Raw genomic sequence first — 20,976 nt, 5'->3', positions numbered from 1 at the left:
GGGGGCAGTGTTCTGGAATCACTGTGTTGAGAAACACGTGATGGTGTCTCCGCGGTGTTGGATGTTTTGGTCTCCCCGAGGCCAATCATCTGTGCCTTTATAGCCTTTTTACTAGGCACTGCTCCTAATAGCCAGATTCCTACTCCACACTGATGAGGGGCAAAAACCCCGAAACAGCTGTCTGTGGATGGATACCATGCTTGGCATAGGTGGCTTTCCTTCATAGGATGCTGCCCTTCCCGTGGTTGTTCCTTCCCGGGGAAAGGCCTGGCTATTCACTGCTTGCGTCGAGAAACACGTGATGGTGTCTCCGCAGCTTCTTTACATGCATCTGCATATTTCCCATAAGGGATGGGGGCAGTGTTCTGGAATCACTGCGTTGAGAAACATGTGATGGTGTCTCCGCGGTGTTGGATGTTTTGGTCTCCCCGAGGCCAATCATCTGTGCCTTTATAGCCTTTTTACTAGGCACTGCTCCTAATAGCCAGATTCCTACTCCACACTGATGAGGGGCAAAAACCCCGAAACAGCTGTCTGTGGATGGATACCATGCTTGGTATAGGTGGCTTTCCTTCATAGGATGCTGCCCTTCCCGTGGTTGTTCCTTCCCGGGGAAAAGCCTGGCTATTCACTGCTTGCGTCGAGAAACACGTGATGGTGTCTCCGCAGCTTCTTTACATGCATCTGCATATTTCCCATAAGGGATGGGGGCAGTGTTCTGGAATCACTGCGTTGAGAAACACGTGATGGTGTCTCCGCAGTGTTGGATGTTTTGGTCTCCCCGAGGCCAATCATCTGTGCCTTTATATATATATATATATATGTATGTCATTAGACACATATATGTATATATATTTTAACTTCAAACAGCGCTAGATAGGTTTAAAGCCGGTAATTCAATTACCGGCTTTTGCTCTCTCCTTCCTAAACCCGACATGATATGAGACATGGTTTACATACAGTAAACCATGTCTTCTCTCCATTTTTTTTGCATATTCCACACTACTAATGTTAGTAGTGTGTATATGCAAAATTTGGCCGTTCTATCTACTAAATTAAAGGGTTAAATGGCGGAAAAAATTGGCGTGGGCTCCCGCGCAATTTTCTCCGCCAGAGTAGTAAAGCCAGTGACTGAGGGCATATATTAATAGCCTGGAGAGGGTCCACGGTTATTGGCCCCCCCTGGCTAAAAACACCTGCCCCCAGCCACCCCAGAAAAGGCACATCTGGAAGATGCGCCTATTCTGGCACTTGGCCACTCTCTTCCCATTCCCGTGTAGCGGTGGGATATGGGGTAATGAAGGGTTAATGCCACCTTGCTATTGTAAGGTGACATTAAGCCAAATTAATAATGGAGAGGCGTCAATTATGACACCTATCCATTATTAATCCAATACTAGGAAAGGGTTAAAAAAATACACAAACACATTATTAAAAATTATTTTAATGAAATAAAAACAAAGGTTGTTGTAATATTTTATTGAACGCCCAATCCAATCACTGAAGACCCTCGTTCTGTAACAAAAAAAACATAATCCAACAATATCCTTTTATTCCGCAGATCTGTAAAGTCCAACGGTGTAAATCCATCTGAAGGGGTTAAAATATTTTGCAGCCACGAGCTTGCTAATGCAATGTTGTTCGTGGCTGCAAAACCCCAGGGAATGAAGGTAAAGTAGGTCAATTACCTATATTTACCTTCATTTGCGGTGAGGCGCCCTCTGCTGGTTGTTCCTAGATCGTGGGAACTTTCCTAGAAAACTCCCAGGCTCGAGTTCATATGAGGACACCAGCAGAGGGCGCCCTCTTATGAACTCGAGCCAGGGAGCTTTCTAGGAAAGTTCCCACGATCTAGGAACAACCAGCAGAGAGCGCCTCACCGCAAATGAAGGTAAATATAGGTCACTGACCTACTTTACCTTCATTCCCTGGGGTTTTGCAGCCACGAACAACATTGCATTAGCAAAGCTCATGGCTGCAAAATATTTTAACCCCTTCAGATGGATTTACATCGTTGGACTTTACAGATCTGCGGAAGGTAAGGATATTGTTGGTTTATTATGTTTTTTTTGTTACAGAACGAGGGTCTTCAGTGATTGGATTGGGCGTTCAATAAAATATTACAACAACCCTTGTTTTTATTTCATTAAAATAATTTTTAATAATGTGTTTGTGTATTTTTTTAACCCTTTACTAGTATTGGATTAATAATGGATAGGTGTCATAATTGACGCCTCTCCATTATTAATTTGGCTTAATGTCACCTTACAATAGCAAGGTGGCATTAACCCTTCATTACCCCATATCCCACCGCTACACGGGAATGGGAAGAGAGTGGCCAAGTGCCAGAATAGGCGCATCTTCCAGATGTGCCTTTTCTGGGGTGGCTGGGGGCAGGTGTTTTTAGCCAGGGGGGGGGGGCAATAACCGTGGACCCTCTCCAGGCTATTAATATCTGCCCTCAGTCACTGGCTTTACTACTCTGGCGGAGAAAATTGCGCAGGAGCCCACGCCAATTTTTTCCACCATTTAACCCTTTAATTTAGTAGATAGAACGGCCAAATTTTGCATATACACACTACTAACATTAGTAATGTGGAATATGCAAAAAAAAGGGGGAGAAGACATGGTTTACCGTATGTAAACCATGTCTCAAATCATGTCGGGTTTAGGAAGGAGATAGCAAAAGCCGGCAATTGAATTACCGGCTTTAAAGCTGTCTAGCGCTGGAAGAAATATTAATATATATATATATATATATGTGTCTCACTGACATATATATATATATACCTATTCTATGTGTACACATTTATTCTACCTATTCTACTGGAAGCTGTCAGTGTGATTTTACTGTACACCGCAATGAATTGCCGGCTTTTCTCGCAAGTCACACTGCTGGTCCGTGTGTGATCCGTATTTTTCAGGCTTCCATAGACTTTCATTGGCGTATTTCTTGCGCAGTACTGTGACAAACGCAGCATGCTGCGATTTTCTACAGCCGTAGAAAGCCGTATAATACGGATCCGTAAAATACGGCAGTTAGGAGCAGGGGCATAGAGAATAATTGTGCCGTATGTTTTGCGAGTTTTACGGACGTAGTTTCTGCGCTCTTACGTCCGTAAAACTCGCACGTGTGACGCCGGCCTTCTTGTTCAGGTGATTTCCCATTTTTACAATCTGATTTTTGTCTGTTCGCAGTAACAAAGCCACAGTCTTGTTTTTTGTGGGAAAAATTGTAGTTTTCAATTACACTATTCTTATTACCATACAATTTACTGGAAAACAGGAAAAAAATGCAAAACGTGGTGAAATGGAGAAAAAAAAAAAATCACAAACCGCTATGGTTTTTGGGGATTTGTTTTTACCCTGCTCATTATGTGGTAAAAATGACCTGGCAGTATAATTCCAATTAAACTAAATTTAATTTTTTTTTATTTAAGTGCTGAAAAAAAGCAAAAATGGAATACAAATTAACTTTGATTTGTTCCCCATTTTTTGAGACCCATAATGTTTTCATTTTTTGTTAGAGCTTTATAAGAGCTTCATTTGTTCCTTGACGAGCTGATGTTTACTTTTTTGAGGTTTTTATGACACTTTGATAATTTTTTACTGCATTTTTTGGTGGAGGTGCAGCAACAGAAAAAAAAAATCACAATTTTGACAGTTGAAATTTTTTTCACTTCAAAATGGTTTCCCCATGAACGCAGTACATTTTAATTATTAGATCTTGGAATAAAAGTAATTTCCACAAATGGATGTGTTAAGGTACCTTCACACATAACGATATCGTTAACGATATCGTTGCTTTTTGTGACGTAGCAACGATATCGTTAAGGAAAACGTTATGTGTGACAGCGACCAACGATCAGGCCCCTGCTGGGAGATCGTTGGTCGCTGAACAAAGTCCAGAACTTTATTTCGTCGCTGGATCTCCCGTGGACATCGCTGGATCGGCGTGTGTGACACCGATCCAGCGATGTCTTCACTGGTAACCAGGGTAAACATCGGGTAACTAAGCGCAGGACCGCGCTTAGTAACCCGATGTTTACCCTGGTTACCAGCGTAAAAGTAAAAAAAAACAAACACTACATACTTACCTACAGCTATCTGTCCCCGGCGCTGTGCTCTGCACTTCTCCTGTACTGGCTGTGAGCGTCGGTCAGCCGGAAAGCAGAGCGGTGACGTCACCGCTCTGCTTTCTGGCCGCTGTGCTCACAGCCAGTACAGGAGGAGTGCAGAGAAGCTGAGCGGCGGGGACAGACAGCGGTAGGTAAGTATGTAGTGTTTGTTTTTTTTTACTTTTACGCTGGTAACCAGGGTAAACATCGGGTTACTAAGCGCGGCCCTGCGCTTAGTAACCCGATGTTTACCCTGGTTACCCGGGGACTTCGGGATCGTTGGTCGCTGGAGAGCTGTCTGTGTGACAGCTCTCCAGCGACCAAACAGCGACGCTGCAGCGATCCGGATCGTTGTCGGTATCGCTTAATGTGAAGGGGCCTTTAAAGAAACATGTTCCTCTACTGAGATAATCTTATAACTGCCCCTGCTGTGTACTGTGTAATTGCTGTGTCACAGCTGATTATCTTTGTGAGACAAAACATTTCCCTGCCTGTTCTTAAGCAATGTTTTACCTCAAAGAAAGATTCAGTTGCGATTTCCGGCAGTTCAGTCTACATAACCTTTTGCGTCCTCCCTTGCCCAGGAGCTGAGGTATGATCAGACCATGTTCCTACAAGGTCAGACACAGCCATTACACAGTACACAGCAGGGGCACATTTATAAGATTATCTCTGTAAAGGAACTTTTTTGTAAATAAATCCAATTGTGGAACTTGTTATTATTCAATGATCTATTGATTAAATTATTGATTCAAATTATCTTTGTTTTGGGGAAATCCCCAGGCTTTTATCATGTAGGCAATCGATTTTCTATTTTGATAATTTAGACTATTACAGATGTGGTGGTACTACATTTTTTTATTTTTTTCTATTTCGATATTTTTAAAGGGGAAAGGTTATTTGAATTTTTTGCAAATTTTATTTGTGTTTTATATTTTTAGCACATTTTTCAGTCCACTTAGGGCACTTGAACCAAAATATCTAATTACCTCTTCTATATACTGCATCTCAGTATATAACTGGGCTTCACAGGAGTACCAACATGGAAACAATGTAGGTCTTCAGCAAAATCCCGGCTACCATGGCAACCCCACAATCATGCTCCGGGGGGGCCTATAAGTGCATGGAACAACATGCCACATTGATCATGTGACTAAAATGCTGCAGTCAGAGATTGACAATAGCATTTAAGAGATTACAGCAATCAAGCTTGGTTTCAATCATATCAGATAGAGGTTATGTTACACAGCCACATGCACTGCGTATGGTGCAGGCTCAAGTCATAAGCCTACAAGAAATCTACAAGTTTTCACCAAGCTACTTTGTGCCTGCATCTGCAAGAATTCCCAAAAGTGTGATCCCTTGCAATTGGTGCTTCAAATGTGTGCAGGAACCCAAAGGATCACAGGCGATTGTGGATAAAGAATATATGTCCTGACTGAAACAGAATTGCAAGCATGATCGGAAAAAATGGAGGAACTGATTAAGCAGCTGGCTCAGGCTAATATCTATCAACAGCAATGGCAGCTGCAACAGTAGACCCAGCAGGAGACCAGCAAACTGTTGATGCAACAGTTCCAGCTACAGCATCAACAGATCCAGCAGCAGTGACAACAGCAGCACATAGAACTTATGGCTGAGGCTGTCTTCGGCAGTGAAACTGCACCGCCCCATCAATGAGGTGATGATACACAGCAGAGGAAGATGGTAAGAGGGGCATTGCAAAAGATGAATACGGTTGATGACGTCACTGTGACCTTGTTTGAGAGAGTGCCAGACAATGCCTCTGGAGCAGTAGGCAGAGGTTTGGGCACCATATTTGACTGGGGAACCAGAGAAGACATACTTTGACCTGGATTTAGAGGACAACAAGGAGTATGGGAAATTCCAGATGGAGAACTTGCCTTGCCTGAGTGTAACGCTGGCAGTGAGTGCACAGTGGGTGCATCACTGGGACTATTAAAGGGATAAGCCTGTCCAGTCCCAGATATTTTATCTTCTGCACTTGGTGAAAAAGTGGCTGCGGCAGAGAATTGTACCCCAGCACAGATCGTAGAGAGAGGAGTGATGGACTGGTACATACACTCTCTGCTGAGACCAGTTCCATTTTGAGTTGCCAAAGGAGATCTCCAAAACGCCAATGACCTGGTGTGTTGTGAGTTCTGTTTTTGGGCTCCCTCTGGTGGTTACTGATGGTACTGGGTGATTTGTGTTCTGCTGTCTCTGGTGTCCACCTGTTCTATTAGGATTTGGGAGTTTCCTATTTAACCGGGCTTTCTTGTCATTTCCCCGCCGGCTATCAAGGTTATCAGAGTGTTTTGTTACCTCAGCTTCTGGCTTCAGTAATCTTCAGGACAAGCTAAGTTTTTGATTTTCTTTTTCCACGTTTTGATTTATTTTTGTCTTGTCCAGCTTGCATATAATTGTTTCTTTGCTGCTGGTTGCTCTAGTGGGCTGTAATTGCTCCTCATGTTCCATGAGTTGGAACATGAGTTCAAGTAATTACAGGATGGTTTTTTGAAGGGTTTTTTGCTGACCGCGCAGTTTACTTTTGTATCCTCTGCTATCTAGTTTTAGCGGGCCTCATTTTGCTGAATCTGATTTCATACTGTGTATGTGCCTTCCTCTCATTTCACCGTCATTATATGTGGGGGGCTGCTATTTCTGTGGGGGATTTCTCTGGAGGCAAGAGAGGTCTGTGTTTCTTCTAATAGGGGAAGTTAGATCTTCGGCTGGTGCGAGACGTCTAGGATCAACGTAGGCACGTTCCCCGGCTATTGTTATTTGTGTGTTCAGGTTTAGGGTCGCGGTCAGCTCAGGTTCCATCACCCTAGAGCTCGTTGGTGCTTGTCCTTTTGTGATTCCCTGCCATTGGAATCAAGACACTGGTGAGCCTTGTGGAGAAATACCAGATGGAGGAAAGTTCTCTGGGAAGTCCAGGCAGTCTAACATCACCTTACTGAGATTCCCAAAGAGGGTCTGACACCAAAAAGAGGGAGGCTAAAGCATTACCTGTGGGGTGTCCAAAGACCCAGGAGACATTTGAGCCACTTCCGAGAGATCAGTCACATAACACGGTTTGCTGATGGTGTCATGCTCTTGGCTATATAGCCGCCTAGGGTCCCAGCACTTTAAAGCCAAAGGACTGCAGTATAGGCCGGCGCTGCTCCTACTTTGTTTATCCTGCCTTCCTCTCTGTACCTTATCCTGTTGAGGGGCCCCAGGCATGCCAAGTGACAGTTAATCCAGTGTAAGTAATGGAATTTCAGGACTCTGTAAGATTAGTGACCTTGGTAAGGGCTACACTTCCACGTCTGCTTGTTCCCGGGAATGTGGGGGAGTCAGGTGTATTCATGGGGACAAAAAGAACTACCTTATAGCCTGGGTTGACATAAATATGAACTATGGTACTGTAACCCATGAAGTAAGAGTCATCAAGTACTTATTACACCTAGTGATAATTGGACTTTACTTTGTTTTGGGCACCGTGGATAAAATCAGTATAGCGGGGTAGCTTGGCTACACCATGCACCATGGAAATGAAAGAGGCCAAGGATCTGGAGTAGGTGGTGGGCAGGGACATGGTCAAACCGCAAATAAATAAAATAGAGGCAATACAGAACTAGCGACAAACCTCTCTCAAAGAAGCAGGCCAGGGCCTTCCTAGGTGTCATGGGCTATTACCAGAGGATTGTCCCCAATTTCGACCTTAAAGAAACCACACTGACAGACTTCCTGAAGGGTACAAAGTTGACCATAGCTAAGTGGTTATCAGAGGCTGAGGGGGCATTTCAGGAATTAAAACTAACTATCTGTAGGCAGCCAGTATTGGTAGCACCAGACTTCAAAAAGGAGTTCATAGTCCAAACGGATGCGTCAGATATCAGGCTGGGCGTTGTCATGTCTCAGGAGGCAAATGTGGAGGAGCACCTTGTAAGCTATCTGAAGATGAAGTTATCATCCTTGCCCGGGTGACATGGTGGTTCCTAGCCCTGCAAAATTGAAGCTTTTGGATGGAGCATAGGCCGGGGAAACAGCACAGGAATGTGGATGCCCTGTAATGGGTACATTGTATGGAGTAGGGGGGGAGTTTGTAAGTTTTCACCTGGACAAGTCCTGTGTGAAGTGTATATGTTACCGAGGTGCCTTGTCTTGGTGATGTGAAACCTGGTAAAGTATTCTCCTGCACAGATAGTGCTAAGAGTTTTTTTTAATGAACTCCAGATTTTGGGTCTGGGTTTTAAAAGCAGGTGAAAAAGCTGGGTGGTATTGGCTGCTCCCTTACCTCTAGTTTTAGTTCTTGGAATGGCCTATTTAAGGCAGATCAGCTGCCTCAGATGTTTTCTATGTGGACAGGTAGAGAGACCTATATGTGCTGACCAGTCGTGTTTAGGTTCTATCAAGTTCTGTGGAAAGCTGTTCATTCCCTGAATAGGTGAACCCATTATGCTGCATGGACTGTTTTGTCTATTTTCACCTTTTATGCCGAGGATAGGTTATTTTACTTTATATGGAGATTTATGGTAACTCATTCACAACATATAACGTATATATTCATGAAGTATGTCATGTTCCTGCCTTTGATGCGGGATCACATGCTGATCTTGCATCTTTCCCAGACATGATGACTGATTTAATCAGTCACCATGTATCTTTAACAGCCCGCGGTTGTTAACCAGTTAAATCCTGCTGTCAATCACTAGCAGTGTGATATCATTTATCCTGCCCACTGGCGCCCATGTCATGTGATCATGGGATGCCGATGGGTTGTCATGACAGCCAGGGGTCTGCTGATGACCCCCGTGCCTATCATTGCGATACTTCTGTGAACACTGGCTTGTGGCCGGCAGTCATAGGAAATCATGATCTCTGCTATATATACAATATACAGTAGATGAAGCACTGCTAGGTATAGCACAGGCAATCGACTCAGCTTCAAGGCTCCTAAGGAGACTATTAAATAAAGTTAAAAAAAAGTTTTAAAAAATGTGAGAAAAAATAAAAATCACAAAAGTTCAAATCACCCCACTTTTACCCCATTGAAAATAAAACATTTAAACACAAATAAAAAGTACACATATTTGGTATAGCTGCATTCAGAAGGTTCAGATCTATCAAAACATAAATAAATCCGATCGGTGAACAGAGTAACAAAAAAAAAATTGAGACTCCAGAATTATGTTTTTTTGGACAAGCAACATTGCAATAAAATGCAAAAAGTGAAAATAAAACATTATATCTATCCCAAAATAATATTGAAATATAAAATGAAAGAAAAACATCAGCATACGGCACAAAAATGAGCCCTTACTCAGCCCCATTTCCTGAAAAATGAAAATGTTGCGGGTCTCAGAAAAAGGCCACAAAATAAAAAAAATGTTTTCATGCAACTTTCCACCTTTTTTTCACCACTTAAATAAAAAAACAGCTATACATTATTTAAAATTATATGGGAATATTATTTCTGCTATATTTTCAAGATTACTATTTTGATTTAATTTCACTTCTTCTACAGGAATCAATCCTAGAAGAACAAGAAAACAGGAAAGAGGAAAACATTCATTTAGTCCGATTTCTCCGTGTTCTTGCAAACTTCCTTGTACTGTGTACACTGGCTGGAAGTGGTTATCTCATTTATTTTGTTGTGCGTAGATCTCAGCAATTTGCTTTGGAAGGTTATGAAAACTATGGTTGGTGGGAACGAAATGAAGTTAGTATCTTTGTGAAATATTCTATGTCAACTCTTTCGAAGCATGCTAGTATTGTTGTGTGCTACAAGAAATAGAATATGCAATACAGCATCTTCAGCGAAGAAGAGGACTTTAACTCTAGTGCCACCTTTTGGAAGTTGCAGTCAATATTGATTTTTTTAACAAGTCTTGCCACATTACTTATGATAAAATCTGAATTTGCAGCCGTGTTTCAGGGTGCTGCCCCTCCTCAGTGCAAAGCAAGAGATCTGATTTGATGGATGAGAAGCCTCTGACTGGGGTCTAAGTGGCATTTTTTCTTGCATGTCACTATTTGCAAGAACTAGAAACGCGTCGTAAACATCAGACAGATGATTTCTCTTAGTATTCAATTTTTATAAAACAACAGTATTTAAAGAGAGTCTATGAGCAGAAACAACTGTTCAAGTTAAGCACAGTTACTCCATGCCCCATGGTGTGGCTAAACAGATTAATGCACATTCCCACCTACTTGCCCTTTTTCAGCTCCTGCAAAGCCAGAGCATCTATCAAGGATAACAGGGGCATAGACAGATGCAAAACAAGTTTTGTCTCCCGAAGGGTGCACTGAGTGCCTGTGCTTGGTGTCAACAGTCACTTCATGCTGACAGACTCCATTTATGATTATTTCCAATTTCACAGATACCTCATTGATGTAGAACCCTGCTATGATATTAGGTACATAGTCACTGCAACACAGCACCTGCAGTGGTCATAGCCCAGCAAAACACAAATTCTGGACTACATCCTTGCAACAATGACCACTGCATCACCGTGTAACCTTGTAAACTGAGCAAAAAGGTCATATCTTTGTCTGCAGAGTGCAAAGATAAAGGGGTGGTTCGGGACTTTTTTTTTTTACAATGTGTCAAAAAATAACAGGCAGGTAGTTGCTAACAGAGACCACTACTTGCCTGTTGTACTCAGCGCCAGCACAGAGCGGTGCTCCTGCCGGCAATTCAGCTGCTCCCTGTCAACAAAGCAGATCTTTTTCTTCATGGCTGCTTTGTCCACGGGTGTGTCTGCCGACATCATGCTTATTGATAGCTGCATTCCCCAGTTAGGCAGCGAGGAGCCTTCTGTCAATCAGCTTGATGTTAAACGATACACCCTGTCAGGAAAGCCGAGCAGAAAAGAAGTCTTCGCTCTGTTGGCAGAAGTAGCTGAATCGCTGGCACAAAACACAACGGGCAACTTCATATTTTTTTTCTTCACAAAGTCCGGGATATCCCCTTTAATAGAATCACCAGAGCATATTACACACAGCAGAATCATGGACTGTCCACAGATATACAGAGACATATATTATGGAGCCATAGATATTCTATATGACACAGTTTAGTGGCTTCTTTTTTTAGGGAGATCCTCTCTATAATGTGGCATCCAGTGGAGCTTGCCACATTTTAATTTGTTAGACACCTACAAAGTGAAATATGGTCCTGTGGATTTCTATTGGTGTTGGACTTTAACACTGTCCAACATGGAGGATTTACATTGCAGTAATACAGTTATACACATTGGCCATAGGCAATTTAACCTGAAAAACATGCGAATATATCTGATTATCCTGACATAATCTTCTCCCTCACAAAATATTGAAATTTATAGAATACTAGATGGCAGCCCGATTCTAAAGAATCGGGAGTCTAGAATCCATATATACTTTATTTATTCAAATGTAAGAATAATACAATTAATAAATAATAGTAAGAAAGAACAAAAATAATAGGCAGTATATGGAGAAAACACCAAACAAAAGTTCAAAATTGGTGTGAAAATGTCACTGAACCACTTCACAACTAAATATATATAGTTTTGGTAAATGGTATTATCATTTTTTTGACGAAATTCGGCAGGAGCTTGAAGAGCAACGTCACTGGGCCCGCCTCCACGCAGTAGAAACTTGCTGTGAGGTAAAAATTCAAAAATCACACCAAAATGGCGGGCGGAGTGTGTCACAGTACGGCACGTTTCTGATTGGTCGCTCGCAGCAGGCGGCAACCAATCAGACACTGGACACTGTTGACGTCACTTATCTCCGGACATTAGCTCCGGACATTAGCTCCGGACATTAGCTCCGGACATTATCTCCGCACATTAGCTCCGGACATTAGCTCCGGACCTTAGCTCCGGACAAAGCCACGGAAGTTGGCACAAATTGCAGGAAGTAGTATTCTAGGCAATTAATCTCCGGCATTAGCTCCGGACATTAGCTCCGGACATTAGCTCCGGACAAAGCCACGGAAGTTGGCACAAATTGCAGGAAGTAGTATTCTAGGCAATTATATATTAGATTGTTTCTCTTCTGGGGCTTGGAATCACTGCAAAGTCATTTATTGTGGCCAATGACCAATATCATGTTAGATGTCGAATTATGCCTTCTGTCCCGTGATATTCCAATGCTGTGTTATCTGGGTCTATTTATCCTTTGCTAGATCTGTAGTAATTTAAATGAAAACCCTGATGATAAGGAGTTTGTGCACTTCTTGTTTTGGCAGGTGAACACTGTTATGTCTCTGTTAGGAATGTTTTGCCCAACTATGTTTGATGTTGTCAGCGGATTAGAAAACTACCACCCTCGTATAGCTCTAAGATGGCAACTGGGCCGCATATATGCCCTATTTTTGGGAAACCTCTACACATTCCTTATTGCTCTGATGGACGAAGTAAATCTTAAGGTAGAATGAATATCACTTCATAGAGTGCAATGCTTTATTCAATTGCTTTTTACAAAACATTTTTATTTTCATTTTTCTAGCGTCAAGAAGAAAAGATTGTTCAACATAATATGACACTATGGTATGCCAATCTTTTTAATGGGTCATATTCAGAAAATTCAACCAGCCAATTTCAGGTAGACCCATCGGATGTTCCTAGGGGCCCCTGCTGGGAGACAATGGTGGGCCAGGTTAGTGAGTATAAAAGGTGGAATGTGTCTAGCTTTATCATTATTATTTGTGAAACAGTAATAGTAGATTTATGGAAATAATGCTTATAGCAAATATGTTTAATATAAAGTTAAATGTATTTATGTATATTTTTTGTAGAATTTATTTTGGCATTATTATCATGGCAAATAACCAACCATAATTCATAAACACACAGAACATCAAAAATGGATTATTTATAAAGAGTAGGGGGACTTCACAAGCCAAAAACAAAAGTCATGCAGTTTACAGTTTTACTGCAACATGACATTGCTCTCCAATTGATTGTTGGTACTGGAAATAAAAAGTTTTCATAAAATTCTGCACGCCCATTTAGAACAAAACATGCCTTGAAAATGCAGGTCAGGTATGAACGCTACCTTATGTTAGGCGACTGGCACTGTCTGATTAGTTTATTTGTTTGTATATTATATAAGACAGTTCTTTATTCATTTTACTGGCTTATAAAGTGCCATTAATTCCACAGTACTTTAAAGGCATTATCATCACTTTACTCATTGGGGCTCACAATCTAAATTTCCTATCAGCATGTCTTCGGAGTGTGAGAGAAAACCGAAGCACCCGAAAAGACTACACATAAACACTGGGAAAACATTGCAGATGTTGCCCTTGTTGGGATTTGAACCAAGGACACCAGTGCTGTAAGGTAACTGTGCTAACCACTGAGCCATCATACTAGCCAAATGATGGTATGTTTGGAGTTATTGTCCTACTGTAGAATAACTCACTAATGAGATTATCCTGCAAAAGACATGGAGTTCAAATCAGTATATATAAGTATATCAAATTTTATTAAATCAAAATATAACATAAACAGGCAAAAACCGAGTACAAATAATCATAAAAAAGACAGTAATCACACAAAAGAGTATTGGGCATGGGTAGTGTTAAGTCCAACTATGTATGAACAATTTTATGTGTATCAAAATGACAGTATATCATTGTCCCCATATGTTAATATGAATGTAGATATAGGAAGGTTTCAGTATGTTCCTTGTATCAAAACAATTCATTCTATTAAAGTGCATGTGCATCAAAGCCTGGAAGCATGAACCGAAACCATCATAAACCACACTCTATATCACAGCCTAAAATAAAGCACAAAAATTAGTGGCGATGTAAAAGTATTTAAAAAAAATCAGCCAACTTGAAATGCGAGTTGGGGTCCCCACGTATTTAGGATGGGTAAGGTGTACTTTCTACTATAGTATTAACCCTTTTGGTCCCTTTTTTACATTGTTGTATTAGCATTTTCAACACCAAGAAATAAGTAATATTGAGGACCATAGACTCAGTGGTAAGCCAAGGAAACTTAGTACAGTAGATGAAATGCATATCATGCTTACTTTCTTTTGAAATAGAGAGATGCCCAGCAGTTCCATTAACTCAGAATTGACAATAATCAGTGTGACCCAGGTACACCCATCTACTATTCGAAGATGTTTGGTCAGAAGTAATCATCATAAAAGAATTGTGGCCAAAAGCTATACCTTTCACATGGAAACTAGGCCATGTGACTTAACTACACAACTCACTCACTGCTCAGAAATATAGGCAGATACTTAGCCCTCATGCAATTCCATCAGAAAGGTATCTGATTGGCTCCAAATTTATTTTGTAGCAGAAAAACAATTCCAAATAGGCAGCCAATGTCATTTAAAATAATATTCATCATACAGAAGAAAAATGAATCCTGGGAGTGATGATATGGTGTCCACAGAGCCTTGATCTCAACATCATCGAGTCTGTCTGAGATTACATGAAGAGACAGAATGATTTACACAAGCCTATGTAAGGAGACTGCAGGCACATAGGATGCAGTAATGGACTGTGCACTGACCAAGAGTGATGGGGGTTTATTGTACAACAGAGACTCCACGCAGGGAGAAAGCCGAGGAATTATATTCCCTAATACAGCAAATGTCAAATGGGGATAACTTAAGGAACAAGGACAAGTAAAGCAGACAATTCAATAAAATATAACTTATCACTCAGACGCCAGTCATACTGCTCTGTGTTCAATAGTGGTGTTCTGCGGTCCCCTAGTAATTCGGACAGGAAGGTCAGGCGAGAAGATGTGGGTGTTTATTGTGGCACAATTTCAGCTTGTCCACGGCCTTGGCCTCTGCATGCACCATCACATCCACTTCCCCGTCCCTTGCCACACACCTTGCCCATTTTAAATGGACTACAATATTTTCCACATTCACAACAAATGGCTGAATTTGGAGCGAACTTATATGTGATCCGTGTGCAGGAAAACCACAGTTTAAAATATCTGGACTATCTGGATATCTTTTTTTAAGCAAACTGTTGTCAACAACTAGGTAAGACACAGCAAAAGCAAATGAAGGTAGGCCTCAAATGCCACAATTTGCAGGCCACAGATAGATGAGTCATCTGACGGAGATACCACACTGTTCAATATGTTGCCTGTATTTTATGTTTTTTAACACAAAATAGTGTATACACCTAGGGTAGCATACAGTCAAAACAGTTGAATGGAGGTCTCAAATGCTACAATTTGTAGGCCACAGATAGATGAAGCGTCTGATGGAGATACCACAGTGTTCAATATGTGGCCTGCATTTTTTGTTTTTTAAAGGGGACCTGTCACCCCCAAAATGGAAGATGAGCTAAGCCCACTGGCATCAGGGGCTTATCTACAGCATTCTGGAATGCTGTAGATAAGCCCCCGATGTATCCTGAAAGATGAGAAAAAGGTTATATTATACTCACCTGGGTGGGCGGTCCGATCCGATGGGTGTCGCGGTCCGGGGCCTCCCATCTTCATAGGATGACATCCTCTTCTTGTCTTCATGCTGCGGCTCCAGCACAGGCGTACTTTGTCTGCCCTGTTGAGGGCAGAGCAAAGTACTGCAGTACTCAAGCGCCGAGCCTCTCTGACCTTTCCCGGCGCCTGCGCTAGGCAGTACTTTGCTCTGCCCTCAACAGGGCAGACAAAGTACGCCTGCGCCGGAGCCGCAGTGTGCAGACAAGAAGATGTCATCGTAAGAAGATGGGAGACCCCGGACCAGACCGTGACGCCCATTGGACCGGACCACAGCAGGACCGCCCCTATGTGAGTATAATCTAACCTCTTTTTCTCATCTTTCAGGATACATTGGGGGCTTATCTACAGCATTATAGAAAGCTGTAGATAAGCCCCTGATGCCGGTGGGCTTAGCTCATCTTCCATTTTGGGGGTGACAGGTTCCCTTTAACGCAAAATAGTGTCTAGAACTAGGGTAACAGACAGCCAAAACAGTTGAATGGAGGTGTCAAATGCCACAATTTGTAGGCCACAGGTAGATGCGTCGTGTGACGGAGATACCACACTGATCAATATGTGGCCTGTATTTTTTTTTTTTTTAAACAAAATAGTGTATAGAACTAGGGTAACACACAAAAAAGACAGTTGAATGGAGGTCTCAAATGCCACAATTTGTAGGCCACAGATAGATGAGGCGTCTGACGGAGATACCACAATATTCAATATGTGGCCTGTATTTTTTGTTTTTTAATGCAAAATGGTATATAGAATTAGGGTAACAGAGAGCCAAAACTGTTAAACTGAGGCCTCAAATGCCAAAATTTGTAGCCCACAGATAGATGAGGCATCTGACGGAGATAACCCACTTTCAAATATCTAGCCTACACATCGAAAAAAATTCTATGGAGGTCTATTATATGGAGGTCTGAAATGGTACAATTTTGAGTGCAATGAAATGCGATCCTTGTGGCGGACAAAACCCAGTGTAAAATATATGCCCTGTAGCTAAATTTTCTTTGGCAGCTAAATATTTTTGGGGCAGCAAAATGGTGTCAAGAAATTATATAAGACACTCCAAATTTTTTTTATAGTACTACAAAAATGGTAGAATTTTCTGCGCACTTAGAAGTGATGTCTAGGACGGGGAAACCCCTTTAAAATAGCTGCATTTTCACGCTGTACTATGAAAAGGATCTGGCTGTATTCTGCAGTGTCAACAAGCAAATGGAGAAAAAAGGGGGCTTTGGATTGCTTACGTATGTATACAGTAATGGAATGGACCCTCTTGATGTATGCAATGAAGTATGCCACATACAATGCCTGCCTGCTACTGATATCTATATTCCCACAGACACTACCTGCCTACCTAGCACTGCAATCTATGTACCCAATAATTAGTCCTTAGAAGGACTGTTAATTAAGCTGGATTTGTGTATTCTATTATGGTATACCCACACTAACTTATAAACCCCCAAATCTGACCCTATCTCGCCAGAAAATCTCCCTACACTTTCTGATTCTGGAGGTGACTGTGCCGAGCAGGGCGGCGCCAGGTCTAAAATAGACCTGATGACACCTTGCGGCCAGCCAATCACTGTAATGCCACAACCAACATGGCTGCGGCATTACAGTGCTTGGCAGACAATCCCTGCATGTTGATTAGCACTCTAAAGAGCGCCAAACATGCAGGGAGGGGACCCGAGCTCCCGCCGAATAGTCTCGGAAATGCTCGGCGCTCGCTGAGCACCGCGAGTACAGCGATAATCGTGGGAGTACCGAGCATTACCAAGTATGCTCGCTCATCACTAATAATAACCCAAAACACACAGCTAAAACACCAATAGGAAAACAAATCTTATTGAGCGTCTTTGGAAAGAGCTGAAACATGCCGTCTGGGAAAGACAACCTTCAAACACGAGACAACTGGAGCAGTTTGCTTTTGAGGAGTGGGCCAAAATACCTGTCGAGAGGTGCAGAAGTCTCATTGACAGTTGACAGTTGTTTGATTGCAGTGATTACCTCAAAAGTTCGTGCAACAAATTATTAAGTTTAGGGTACCATCATCACTGTCCAGGCCTATTTCATGAGTTTTATTTTTTTTTTGCTTCTGTGGAAGCATGGTTGAAAAGCAATTTCTGACTTTCATTTATTCATTTTCATAGATCTTTCGTTCATTATTATTTTTGTCAGATTCAAGTTAATTCTGTGACCATTGTGGGTTTTTCTGTCATTAAACGAGGGGCATCAACAATTTTGACGATGTGTGCATGTATACTATATATATATATATATATATATATATATATACAGTGGGGCAAAAAAGTATTTAGTCAGTCAGCAATAGTGCAAGTTCCACCACTTAAAAAGATGAGAGGCGTCTGTAATTTACATCATAGGTAGACCTCAACTATGGGAGACAAACTGAGAAAAAAAAATCCAGAAAATCACATTGTCTGTTTTTTTAACATTTTATTTGCATATTATGGTGGAAAATAAGTATTTGGTCAGAAACAAACAATCAAGATTTCTGGCTCTCACAGACCTGTAACTTCTTCTTTAAGAGTCTCCTCTTTCCTCCACTCATTACCTGTAGTAATGGCACCTGTTTAAACTTGTTATCAGTACAAAAAGACACCTGTGCACACCCTGAAACAGTCTGACTCCAAACTCCACTATGGTGAAGACCAAAGAGCTGTCAAAGGACACCAGAAACAAAATTGTAGCCCTGCACCAGGCTGGGAAAACTGAATCTGCAATAGCCAACCAGCTTGGAGTGAAGAAATCAACAGTGGGAGCAATAATTAGAAAATGGAAGACATACAAGACCACTGATAATCTCCCTCGATCTGGGGCTCCACGCAAAATCCCACCCCGTGGGGTCAGAATGATCACAAGAACGGTGAGCAAAAATCCCAGAACCACGCGGGGGGACCTAGTGAATGAACTGCAGAGAGCTGGGACCAATTTAACAAGGCCTACCATAAGTAACACACTACGCCACCATGGACTCAGATCCTGCAGTGCCAGACGTGTCCCACTGCTTAAGCCAGTACATGTCCGGGCCCGTCTGAAGTTTGCTAGAGAGCATTTGGATGATCCAGAGGAGTTTTGGGAGAATGTCCTATGGTCTGATGAAACCAAACTGGAACTGTTTGGTAGAAACACATCTTGTCGTGTTTGGAGGAAAAAGAATACTGAGTTGCATCCATCAAACACCATACCTACTGTAAAGCATGGTGGTGGAAACATCATGCTTTGGGGCTGTTTCTCTGCAAAGGGGTCAGGACGACTGATCCGGGTACATGAAAGAATGAATGGGGCCATGTATCGTGAGATTTTGAGTGCAAACCTCCTTCCATCAGCAAGGGCAATGAAGATGAAACGTGGCTGGGTCTTTCAACATGACAATGATCCAAAGCACACCGCCAGGGCAACGAAGGAGTGGCTTCGTAAGAAGCATTTCAAGATCCTGGAGTAGCCTAGCCAGTCTCCAGATCTCAACCCTATAGAAAACCTTTGGAGGGAGTTGAAAGTCCGTGTTGCCAAGCGAAAAGCCAAAAACATCACTGCTCTAGAGGAGATCTGCATGGAGGAATGGGCCAACATACCAACAACAGTGTGTGGCAACCTTGTGAAGACTTACAGAAAACGTTTGACCTCTGTCATTGCCAACAAAGGATATATTACAAAGTATTGAGATGAAATTTTGTTTCTGACCAGATACTTATTTTCCACCATAATATGCAAATAAAATGTTAAAAAAACAGACAATGTGATTTTCTGGATTTTTTTTTCTCAGTTTGTCTCCCATAGTTGAGGTCTACATATGATGTAAATTACAGACGCCTCTCATCTTTTTAAGTGGTGGAACTTGCACTATTGCTGACTGACTAAATACTTTTTTGCCCCACTGTATATATATTTATATATATTGTAAGATTGCGCTCATTAACAGGTAGGGGAATACTCGCTTGGCACGGGATTCAAGCACTCAGGCACGGTTTTCAGTCTATTTGGTTTATTTAAGCAGTCATAAACCATAGAAATGTGAATCAAATGCAAACAGTCTCTACATAAAGCTTCACATCATCAGTTTGCGACACTAAACACGCTGATCCTTATCTGACCTGTTGCCGAGGGTGACCGCACAGTTCATAGAGTATCATAAGCACCAACAGTCTATGGTACCTGACGGGAGCTCCTGCTCCACCTGCTGACTCCTTGTCAGTCCTCCCTCCTGGGAAGCTGCCTTATGGGGTTCACCAACTTGCCTGGCAGGCACACATCAGTCAGTTCAGAGCCACCGAAGGACGGTAGCTTCCCCAACACAGAGCAATCACAGACTCTGCATAAACTTGTTACAATGTGCTCTTCAGGATGTCCTACTCCCAGGACTTCCAACACAGAAGCCGTCACAGACTGTCCAGGACCAAGGTCTCTCCAGGTGCTTCCAGGAAGTCTCCACTCACAGGAGCTTCCAACACAGACCGCCCAGGTCCACGGTCACTTTGTGCTCTTCAGGGATCCAGTCCTACTCCCAGGACCTCCCAACACAGAAGCTTTCCACAGTGCACTATTCAGGACATCTGCCCCCCCTGGGACCGTCCAACACACAAGTGTGTGGCCTGTCCAGGTGCTATTCAGGAAGTTCATCCAACACCCCAGGCCACCAGGTCCAAAGCCCCACCAAGTGATATTCAGAGAGATAGCACTCCCAACACATAGGCTCTTAAAGGACCTTCAGCACAGTCCATTCAGATCCATACTTAGAGCCATGTGACCCACACCCTGGTCTCATTATATACCTGTAACTATTCCCATAGATGGGTGGTGTGTGTGTGTGTGTGTGGCTAGTTCGACCCGCCCATCTCTCATAACTAGCCCTGCCAGCCTCCCTTCATAATTATACCAACAACTATACTTGTGAGACTACAGGTCCCAGAACAACAACATTACTTTAAGCTGAAAGCGCAGAGTATCTTCCTGGAATTTTATAATTATTCCTGGCTGCAATCCGAAAGTGAGCAATTTCATGTGTGCAATATTTGGGCAATAAAGCATGTCTTACTTAACTTGCCTGTGTCACTGTCTCTGCTGCTGTCTTACAAGAGCTAGAGTCAAAGATGACACATTTCCTTTGCATTTTAGGCAAAAAATATTATAGGCTGTAGGTGTAGGCTGATGGGAGCAGTTGTCCCATGAGCCGATGCCAGTAATCGGAGGTACAGTGGGTACGTAAAGTATTCAGACCCCTTTAAATTTTACACTCTTTGCTTCATTGCAGCCATTTCGTAAATTCAAAAAAATTCATTTTTTTCACATTAATGAAAAAAATCTTGACTGAAAAAAAATGAAATGTAGAAATGTTTGCAAATTTAATAAAAAAGAAAATCTGAAATATTATAAGG

The 20,976-nt window shown here is 42.1% G+C and overlaps 1 protein-coding gene across 1 annotated transcript in view; it reads left to right on the top strand.

Moving 5' to 3' along the window:
• The window catches only part of LOC138670712 (transmembrane channel-like protein 1), a 181,687-nt gene that overhangs the window by 102,651 nt on the left and 58,060 nt on the right, over positions 1-20,976 (top strand). Inside the window, exons 10-12 of the mRNA XM_069758357.1 lie at positions 9,634-9,828; positions 12,346-12,525; positions 12,606-12,755. Of these exons, the coding sequence (XP_069614458.1) occupies positions 9,634-9,828; positions 12,346-12,525; positions 12,606-12,755 (525 nt within the window). The remainder of the gene's footprint in view (positions 1-9,633; positions 9,829-12,345; positions 12,526-12,605; positions 12,756-20,976) is intronic.

Source organism: Ranitomeya imitator, chromosome 1, assembly GCF_032444005.1.
Source record: "Ranitomeya imitator isolate aRanImi1 chromosome 1, aRanImi1.pri, whole genome shotgun sequence".
Lineage (NCBI taxonomy): Eukaryota > Metazoa > Chordata > Amphibia > Anura > Dendrobatidae > Ranitomeya > Ranitomeya imitator.
Note: the sequence above shows the minus strand (reverse complement) of the source record. Positions and strands in the feature narration are given on the sequence as shown.